Genomic DNA, 10,309 nt, shown 5'->3' on the forward strand with positions numbered 1-10,309 from the left:
TGTTGCATCACAAGAATAAAATCCAAAAAATTCGGGTAAAGAGCGCCAGTCAGGCAGAAAAGTGAAAACAATTAGTTTCCCTGGCAGATATATCTGCTACTTAGAAATACTATAGCATTACATTAGTAGATGTCCTTACCTTTGACAAATACATCTCAGTGTGAAAAGGCGTCCCATTTCTCAGTTTTGTCAACGAACTCAATATATTCTAAACACTGGTTGTAACCAGATGACCCAAATAATTTAGGTAGCCTAGTAAACCATGCCCTCCTTTGGTATGTTCTATTACGAACTATCTGGGACTCGTTTCCCTGTTCACGATATTGTACACGATATAACTGCAATATACTGGATTCAAATATATTAGCATAACCAGTCTACACAGAACCACAGCAGGCCCGTAGTAAAATTAGATGTTTTTTTTGTATTAAAACGTTTCCCAGTGCAACATGCCTAGCTCTGCCCACTATGGCGTGGTTTACGGAGTGTTTTTTTTTTAAAATTAGCGCTCGAATCACCGTGTCTGATGGAGTTATCCCCGACTCTCTCCTACCACTTCAATTGTTTTTTCGTAACCTTTTTTGCTTTAGACCTGTGAGACCAAGTAGGTGTAATTCAAACCATCACTAGCTAGGTTTCAATCCAATCGGAGACATATTTTCATGCTAATATTCTAAAATCCTTCAAATTGACTCGTCGCAGATAAAAAGGCTGTGCACGTAGTGCAAATAAAAATTACATTTTGCGGTTAAACTCACATGTACCGAATAAAAAATATAAGTTAAATGGGTTGCCATCTCATTTTCAACTCTACTGGGGGTTTTCTCATAAAAAATGTGGCCATATGTAATCTGAAATTGGCTCGTGCGCTCTACTGTTGGCTAGAGCGAACGTATAGCCTACAACATCATGAGATCATTATTATTATGGACAAAATACGGTTATTTATTTTTATTTGTAAAACGGCAGCCAAATATCGATAATCATGTTTCCAGAATAATACCCTCGATATTTATTGGAAAGGAGCATCAAGCTCATCACCTTGCACTTTCACCACGCTTTGAAGTTCATCATAAATTATTTAATCTGTAGCCTGATAAACTGCATGCTTTCCCGACGAGTGGTAGTGTGAGGACTACACAACTAGAGTGACCACATTTAAAATACACAAATGCGAGACAACAGCATGGTTTTTCGGGACAATGTAGTCTACATTAATAAAAAGGTTTGAATAAAAACGGTCTGGAGAGCAATAATATGGCAAATGACGTCATATTTTTTTCTAAATTTGTACCGTTATTGAATATCACTATAGAATATGCGTACAATTGCAGACACATTTTTAATACCCTCAAATACCCTAAAATACCTCATTTCAAAATAGGGCATGGCATCATAACTGTCGATCTTGGATGATAATTCTTCACGTTTTGCCAGTGAAATGTTCAAACCGTGTCTGCATTCCAACCATTTGATCTCAATAAGATTAATGGAAATGTGCATTGAGATCTTCTTGAGTTACTGTTTCATGAAACATTTGAGCAGATGGTGTTAATATATATAGCCTTCTTGTATTTTGTTTTATTCAACGCACATTCCGGAGAAGTGTTTAACATCCCCATGGTTTAGGCTACCACATTTTTATGATAGCCTATATATATTTTCATAATCTCAAAGTGACTCCAAGACAGGTTGGAATGGCTGACTGAAATACGTTATACATCTATGTTTTTTTCTATTTTTTTTAAAATATTTTCTTTCTTCTATTGTTTGGTTGCTGGACACTGGACAAAGGGACAAAATGCGGGACTGTCCCGAACAATCCGGGATATGTGGTCACCCTTCACACATGTCATCGCGTGACTCAAGTTTACTTATGTGATGGTTATTATATCAATATTTGTTCACAAGGTCATTTCCACCGACATTTCTCGCTTAGTTAATTTTACAGACAGAAACATACTTCCTTGTCTAGCTTATTTTGTTTTGTCGACATTTGTAAAGTTTACCGAAAACGTGTATGTTTCCATCAGGACTGTAATAAACATTTTTATTCGACATGTAACTTACTTTCCTCGCATAAACAGGTTGGATGGAAACCTGGTTACTGATCAATTCATTAAGTTAGGGAGATGGGTATAGTGCATGGTTGGAATGTTTCAGTTTTCCCCCAATTGTGTCATACTGTAAACTTTCGGTGGCTGTTATAAACATGGACATCCCATGGAAATTCAGTAGTGTCCTGACACACACAGAGAACCTAAGTAGGAAATATACTGAAACAACTCTTCTCGGTAGAGAACTTGTCAACAGGAACCTAGCTGGTTTTGAACTGCGGCCTTGTAGTTACAATAATACATATCGTTCTGATAAGAACTGTACTTCTCATTGTCAGATGATCCCAAAAGAGGAACCAAGAAACCAAATGCATCTCAATATGCAAATAAGTGTTCTCAGATGCATATACGATAATATACAGCCTGGATGCCAGTCTGTTTGTGCTAATATGCCACTCTTGTACTTCGTGTCATATGACAAATATAAGGGGTGGAATGTTAGCACAAAACAGTTCTGGATTAATGAAATGGCCACCAGACTATTTACATTGACCCCCCCCCCCGCCCCCTCCATTTGTTATGTACACTGCTGCTACTCGCTGTTTACTATATATGCAGTCACTTTACTTCATGTACAAATTGCCGCACACTAACTCGGTACCGGTATCCCCTGTATATAGCCTCGTTATTGTTATTTATTGTGTTAATTTTTATTATTTTTTTTCTTTCGTTTATTTGGTAAACATTTTCTTAACTGTTCTTGAACTGCACTGCTGGTTAAGTAAGGGCTTGTAAGTAAGCATTTCAGGGTAAGGTCTAGACTTGGTGTATGCCAAAGTTTGATTTGATTTCAGACTAACGGAGACCATGCTGTTCCAGATAATAACAGAACATTGCCCACATCTGTTCATGCAAAAAATATGTAGAGTAGATCACATATTTATATAACTTGGGACATACTGTTGAAACCCCCATAGTTTCTTTCTAGAGTGGTAAAAGTGACGTGAGAGTCATACGCATGTGGGGGAAGTTGTGAGGTGTTTTTTCTCACCGTTGCGGGGAACTGCAACAGGTGTTAAATACTAGAGGGTTTAATTAAATATCACTTTGACAGAAGCCAAGAAGTCAGGCTTTTGATCTCTCAAACATTATGGATTTTCTGGGTTCACTACTAATCATTTTGCTGGGTACCATCACAGGTACAGAATTCTACTCTATGATTTTTTTTAAATAATATGAATTATATTATGTGTAGGTATAAAGTACAGTATATCCCATTATTGGTATACCAAATAAATAAATAAATAAACTTTCAAAATGTGATCCTGCTGTTCCTTTGTCTTTAGGGACCAGGGCAGATGTCCATCCAATAGACAAATATGGGTTGAAGGGCGGTGCGGTGTGTTTGACAGTCAGAGAAAACCCTCTTCAAGAGATGGCGATGAAATGGATGACTGATAGCAATGTAATAGCTGTGAAGGAAAAAGTTTCTCCTCGATACAAGGAGAGGGTCAATTATAACTCCACAGACCACTCTCTTTGTCTCAGGAAACTGGAACAAACAGATACTGGAATCTACATTGCATATAATGTTGAGATATGGAAGGAGACACAAATGGTCAAATACAATTTGATGGTCCAAGGTAAGTTTTGTCAAGGCTTTTTTACATTCCACTCATTAGCTACGTTTCCATAAATTTGTCCTTTAATTTTGGTTGTCAACATTTAGAAAGTTCGCATATAAAATAGACAATTGCCTGCTACCAGTGGTGTAAAGTACTTAAGTAAAACTACTTTAAAGTACAAGTTAATATTTACTATTTACATTTTTGATAATTTTTACTTCACTAAATTCCTGAAGAAAATAATTTACTTTTTACTCCATATATTTTTCCTGACACCCAAAAGCATTCGTTACATTTTGAATGCTTAGCATGACAAGAAAATTGTCACGCACTTATCAAGAGAACATCCCTGGTCATCCCTACTGCCTCTGATCTGGCGGACTCACTAAACACACAGGCTTCGTTTGTAAATTATGTCTTAGTGTTGGCGTGTGTCCCTGGCTAAAATTGTGCTGTCTGGTTTGCTTAATATAAGGAATTTGGAATAATTCATACTTTTACTTTGTACTTAAGAATATTTTAGCAATTAGATTGACTGTTGATACTTATTTAAAACCAAATACTTTTAGACTTTTACCTTAAGTAGGATTTTACTGCGTGACTTTTACATGAGTAATTTTCTATGAAGGTATTTTTACTTTTACTCAAGTAAGACAATTGGGTACTTTTCCCACCACTGCCTGCTACCGTGCATTTTCATTGAACTGTCGATGACATCACACCTGAACAAATATAAATTCTACGCAAAAACCTAGTGTGGAATAAAAATGAAGTGGCTGCAGTGTTTCCAATATCCATTTAGACAAATTGCGCATTAATACATTGGCGACAGCCTGTATTCCCTACCACCTATCTGGTTCATGTCTCAGGTAGCCTGCAAAAGCCAGCATGGATAGGATGCAAGAATTTACTCATATTTGCCATATTATAATAATTATCATGTGCCAACGTATCTCCACTGTCCCTGCCATGGGGAAACTTACACTCCTGTAGATCTGAAATAATGTAGTGGTTAAACTTGCATCCAGCCAACCAGGAAAGCAAGGTTAAGCAATTCAGGCATTCTTCAAAAGTCAAGACAATCCTTTTCCTGCAAAGGAACATTATTTTATAGTTTAAAAGCAAGCAGTAGACATTTAGAATTAAATGCTAAGTGATGACTGTATTACATAACAGGCTGAATCACAACCGGCGGTGATTGGCCTAGAGTCTTTCGGGTTTGGCCGGTGTAGGCCGTCATTGTAAATAATAATTTGTTCTTAAACTGACTTGCCTAGTTAAATAAACATTACATAAACACATACTAATGACAGCACTTGCCCGCTTGCCTTCAAAATTATTCGGCAATGATGATTTATATGAAAACACCGTTTCCGTCATCATTTGTTGCAAAAAATAAATATCCATCCCTTTCGAAAGGATACAATTTCTGTCGATCTTTAGAATGTTTATCTCGTAGCTGCCTTTCCATTACACATGTGGCAATGTTTTTCTATTGCTTTTTGTCGAATAAACCTGAATCAATGCAAACATGCCTACTGTCACCTGCTTGGTTTGATGAATGATCTTTTAGGACATCTTGACATTTTTGTAAACCCCTGATATTATCACTTATTTTAGAAGCTGTTTCCATACCAGTCATGGAGGTGGTGTCGCTCTCCTCCAACTATAGTGATGGAATGTGTGACGTCACAGTGAACTGTTCAGTTACAGGTGTGTGGGTGTTGTCTGTCTGTGATGGAGGTCAGTGCACACTGTCACAGCAGTCTCTTTCACACACCAGAGTCAACATCATCATCTCCAATGACAACGGGACTATCCAGTGCACTGGCAAAAATAACTTCAGTGCAGAGACCAACTCACAACGCATGGAGGACATATGTAAGTCTAATTTACTAGCTTCCACCTTCTGTGCATACCATTGTACATTTGTTTATCAAGAACGTTTTAATATCATTGCAGTAATTATAATTAAATTACAGTTATATTATTTCCCATAAAAAAACAGAATAACAAAATGTGTGTGTGTGTGTGTGTGTGTGTGTGTGTGTGTGTGTGTGTGTATATGTAACCTCTCAGGTAAAGGTGAGAAGAAGGGGAGAGCTTCAACATTACCAGTTGGGACCATTATGGGCAGTGTTACTGCTCTTGTCTTCTTCGTTGGTGTGTTATTTGGTGTAGGATACATCATATTAACCAGAAGACGGCAATCCTCTAAAAATCAGCAGTCAATGCAGGTACCCGCTCTGTCAATCATGTTTAACCTCCTAAAGTCGATGTCTATGCCCCCATCAAAACCCGTATGTTTAAGCTAGATATATCTGGGGCGTATTCATTACGCAGTAGCAAACGCAATGAAACAGGAGGCATCTACCTGAATTTGTCCAACAGAAACGTTTTCTGTTTGGCTAATGATTACACCCCTGCGTCTCAATCCACAACATCTGCCGATGTTGGCCTTCCGCAGCTGCTGTGGAAGGTGGCAGAGCTACAGCAGTGTTTGTCAGAGCAGAACACAACCTAAAAATGGGTCTTCTCATGAAAGCGTCCAAAGCGTCCCAAAAGTTTGGGCTACACACTACTATCGCCCCTCTGGAAAGATCACTCTCAAGAACACGATGGTGTTCTTCGGATTGCTCTAAGACCCCAACAAGCCTCAAAAGACTCATATAAAGGTAACCCAATACCAATTTTTTAAAAATCTATGGAAATATTTTTGTGCCCTTAAAAAAGGGAGTAAATTTTTTTATCTCTCAGATCTGTTTCGCCATGTATGAATGTGTTATTCAACGCGTTTCTGAGGGCTAATAGCAGTAACACCAAATTTCATCAAATATTTTTTTTAAATAATTTTTTGATACATAAAGGGGTCCTAAAATTCAAAATGTAATTGCTAAATGATCCACGGTGTGACCATCTTTAAACAATTCAATATGTCAGCTTAGTAGAAACCCTGGCCCTTAGGGGACTTGTGAGAATGCTACAGTCTTTGTGGCGCAGCAGAAAGATCAGCGTATCCCAAAACCAGAGGTTGTGAGATTAAATCCCAGATGGGGTCATATTGAAAAGTCAGTATTAAGTGATCATGTCAAACGTAATCGTATTTTTTTTCAACTTTGAGCAGTTGTTTTGGGCCCTGTTCAGATTTTCTGAGGATAGCTACAGCTCATGTCTTTTTGGAAGATGAACTCAAATCTTACTGCTGGCCTTGTCCTAAGAATCACACCACCCCGCCACCATCCAAAAAACAAACTCGAGAACTTTAAAGGCCTGATTGCTTGGATCATTTTAAGATGTTTTCCTCGAAGAAAAAAAAACAAAAAATGGTACACGTCAGTTTTTTTGGGCCTGCTGTATCTGTAGGCTCTGCAGTAGTCACATCGTCATCAGAATCACACATTTCTTACCTTTCTAACAGTAATAAGCGTGCATAGGAGCTATAGTTTTGAAACTGAAATGTACTTTATTAGGGTAGTATACAATATTATGTGATTTAGAAAATGCCACCAGAGAGCGTCAGAGTTTAAGCGTACTACTTTTTAGCGTACTACTTAAAGCCAAATGCCGTTTAATTACTTCCCTTATGAAAATAAATCATGACATTTGAGCTGATATTTTCACATGTGAAAACAAGAGACACATGGGAGGTCAGTTCACATGTGAAACCCTGTAACACCACCTTTTCATGTTAGCAGCTCACATGAATGACATGTTATCAGCTCACATGAATTGCAGATTCACATGTGGAATTTGCAGTTTCACATGTAAAACACGTATGTATACATGTGAAAAACATTCAAATGTTATCAGGTGTAGTTAAACATTTTTTTTGCATCCCCATGTTTTTATATATATAGTTTCATGTTATCACATGTTGCTTTTACATGTCGTCACATTCGATCAGGTGAAATTCATGTGGTTTTTAGGTAAGGGTAGAATACAGCATATACATGTAGAGTGGGTAAAACAGTATATAAACATAATTAAATTGACCAAATTACTATTTGCATAGGGCAGCAGTCTCTAAGGTGCAGGGTAGAGTACTGGGTGGTAGCCGGCTAGTGACAGTGTCTAAGGTTCAGGGCAGGGTACCTGGCGTAGGCCGGCTAGTGATGACTGTTTAACAGTCTGATGGCCTGGAGATAGAAGCTGTTTTTCAGTCTTTCGGGCCCAGCATTGATGCACCTGTACTGTCTCTGCCATCTAGATGGTAGCTGGGTGAACAGGCCGTGACTAGGTTGCTGAGGTCTTTGACCTTCTTGGTCTTCCTGTTACTCCAGGTGCTGTGGTTGCGGGAGGTTCAGTTGCCGTACCAGGAGGTGATACAGCCCTACAGAATGCTTGCGATGGTGCATCTGCATCAGTCCACGTTCAGCTGCTTCGTTTTGTTGACGTTGAGGGAGAAGTTATTTTCCTGGCACCACTCCGCCAGGGCCCTCACCTCCTCCCTGTAGGCTGTCTCATCATTGTTGGTAATCAGGCCTGTTGTGTCATCAGCAAACCTTGATGATTGAGTTGGAGATGTTCGTAGCCACGCAGTCATAGGTGAACAGGGAGTACAGGAGTGGGCCGAGTGCACACCCCTGTGGGGCCCCCGTGATGAGGATCAGTGTGGCGTATGTGTTGTTGCTTACCTTCACCACTTGGGGTTGGCCCGTCAGGAAGTCTAGGACACATTTGCACAGGGAGGGGTTCAGGCCCAGGGCCCTGAGCTTAGTGTTGAGCTTGGAGGGCACTATTGTGTTGAATGCTGAGCTGTAGTCGATAAACAGCATTCTCACATAGGTTTTCCTTTTGTCCAGGTGGGAAAGGGCAGTGTGCAGTGCTATGGCAATTGCGTCATCTGCGGACCTGTTGGGGTGGTATGCACATTGTAGTGTGTCTCGAGTGTCGGGTAAGGTGGAGGTGATATGATCCTCAACTAGCCCCTCAAAGCACTTCATAATGAGTGTTACGGGGCGATAGTCATTTAGTTGTTACCTTTGCTTTCTTGAGTACAGGAACAATGGTGGACAACTTGAAGCAAGTTGGGACAACAGACTAGGAAAGGGAGAGATTGAATATGTCCGTAAACACTCCAGCCAGCTGGTCTGCACATGCTCTGAGGACTCGGCTTGGGATGCCGTCTGAGCCGGCAGCCTTGCAAGGGTCTTACTCAGGTCGGCCAGAGATATCAGGAGCACTCAATTCTGGTGAGCGGTCAGGGCCACATCAGCGACTCTGTGTTGTTTCTCACATTTCTCTTCTTCTAACAGGTCGTTATTACAGAAGTTGACAACACAGTGGCCGCTATACCAGGAAGACCAGAACTACCAAACACCCCTGGTTCTGAGGTGACATCTATCTACGTCACTGCAGGCAGACCAGGAGCAGTACCAGCATCAGCAATAGAAGAACACCACCCAGTGGACAAAGGGTACACTTTACCAGAAGAAAGTATAGAACCACCGGCAGAGGCACTCTACAGCACTGTGCAGCAACCAGCGGTAGAAGAGCGCCACCTAGTGGACAAAGTGGGCTGTCCAAAAAGACTGAGGCCAGGACCACATAGCCCTTCTGATGCAGATCCTACATCAATCTACAGCACAGCCAGCTATAGCCCAGCGCCACCCAGTGGACAAATGGACAAATATGGGAATAATGTCAACAAACCAGACAAACGACCTTACTAAACTACCCCTCCATTCCCTTGATGTTACATTGACTAACTTGACCCATAGACTTAGAAACTGAAGAAAAACACAGGGAAGTTACAAAGAGAATTTAGATAACTTATTTTTTTATATTGTTTATGTCTAATTTTAACCATATTTAAATTGGCAATCTGTGATTGTTACAACGATTTTGGAGACTTTTAAATTAATTATATATAACTATTGATTAATATAACTTATGCTTGTTTAAACCCCATTGTTTGTAAACAATGTAATTCTAAACAGACACTGTATAGCTTCAAAACATAGTTACAAATATCATTTGGATGTCGTGAATGGTCAGTCCATAGCATCCATAGCCTCATCTATGAATTTAAGTGGTTACATTTCTCCAGCCCCATCACTAAGCTGTTAACCTCAAAAAGGTGGCAGCATGACGGTATTCTTAGTATTTGAACTGCAGATGTCCCCTTTAATGATACATCGTTTTGCATAATGTGTTATGCAATGTTTCTGTATTTGAAAATGATAAAACATGTTGATGAATACAGCAGCACTTTACATGCTTTAAAATAAATGTTATATACAAAACAGTTGGTTTTAAAATGCGGGGGCCCCTTCAATCAACTAATTGATGTATTGATTGGGCTTTCAATCAATCAAACAAGCAATCAACAGTCAATCAATCAATCAACCAACCATCTGGGTATGTCATTATTTTTCCATAATTATTTTTCTAATGCATACTGTATATCTAATTGTTCATATTCTGAGATCACATTTACACATAACTATAAAAGGTATCCATCTATCCATTTCAGTAGCTGTCACATCCAGCTGGTTATGGGAAGGAATTACAGAGGTATGGCAGTCAATTATGGCTAAAAGTGGAAGAATTTGTCCTGTGAACACAATCTGAAATATCGGAGTGGCTGTGGTTCCAGATTTTCTGGATCCTGATTTGCCGTGGCTA

General features: G+C 39.4%; 1 protein-coding gene across 1 annotated transcript; it reads left to right on the forward strand.

Annotated features, from left to right (window-relative positions):
- Positions 1-3,030: 3,030 nt before the first annotated feature.
- Positions 3,031-9,927, forward strand: LOC139417111 (uncharacterized). The gene is made up of 5 exons (XM_071166355.1): positions 3,031-3,256; positions 3,404-3,700; positions 5,303-5,563; positions 5,762-5,919; positions 8,938-9,927. The coding sequence occupies exons 1-5, from the start codon at positions 3,208-3,210 to the stop codon at positions 9,352-9,354; spliced, it is 1,182 nt and encodes a 393-aa protein (XP_071022456.1). The 5' UTR covers positions 3,031-3,207; the 3' UTR covers positions 9,355-9,927.
- Positions 9,928-10,309: the final 382 nt, after the last annotated feature.

The sequence above is a fragment of the Oncorhynchus clarkii genome, chromosome 9 (assembly GCF_045791955.1).
Source record: "Oncorhynchus clarkii lewisi isolate Uvic-CL-2024 chromosome 9, UVic_Ocla_1.0, whole genome shotgun sequence".
Classification (NCBI taxonomy): domain Eukaryota; kingdom Metazoa; phylum Chordata; class Actinopteri; order Salmoniformes; family Salmonidae; genus Oncorhynchus; species Oncorhynchus clarkii.

Excerpts from the sequence above, each read along its gene's own strand:
- LOC139417111 (XM_071166355.1), top strand. The coding sequence starts at position 3,208 with ATGGATTTTCTGGGTTCACTACTAATCATTTTGCTGGGTACCATCACA. Across the intron at positions 3,257-3,403 it reads TTTGCTGGGTACCATCACAG|GGACCAGGGCAGATGTCCAT; the intron begins GTACAGAATTCT and ends CTTTGTCTTTAG. Across the intron at positions 5,564-5,761 it reads ACAACGCATGGAGGACATAT|GTAAAGGTGAGAAGAAGGGG; the intron begins GTAAGTCTAATT and ends GTAACCTCTCAG.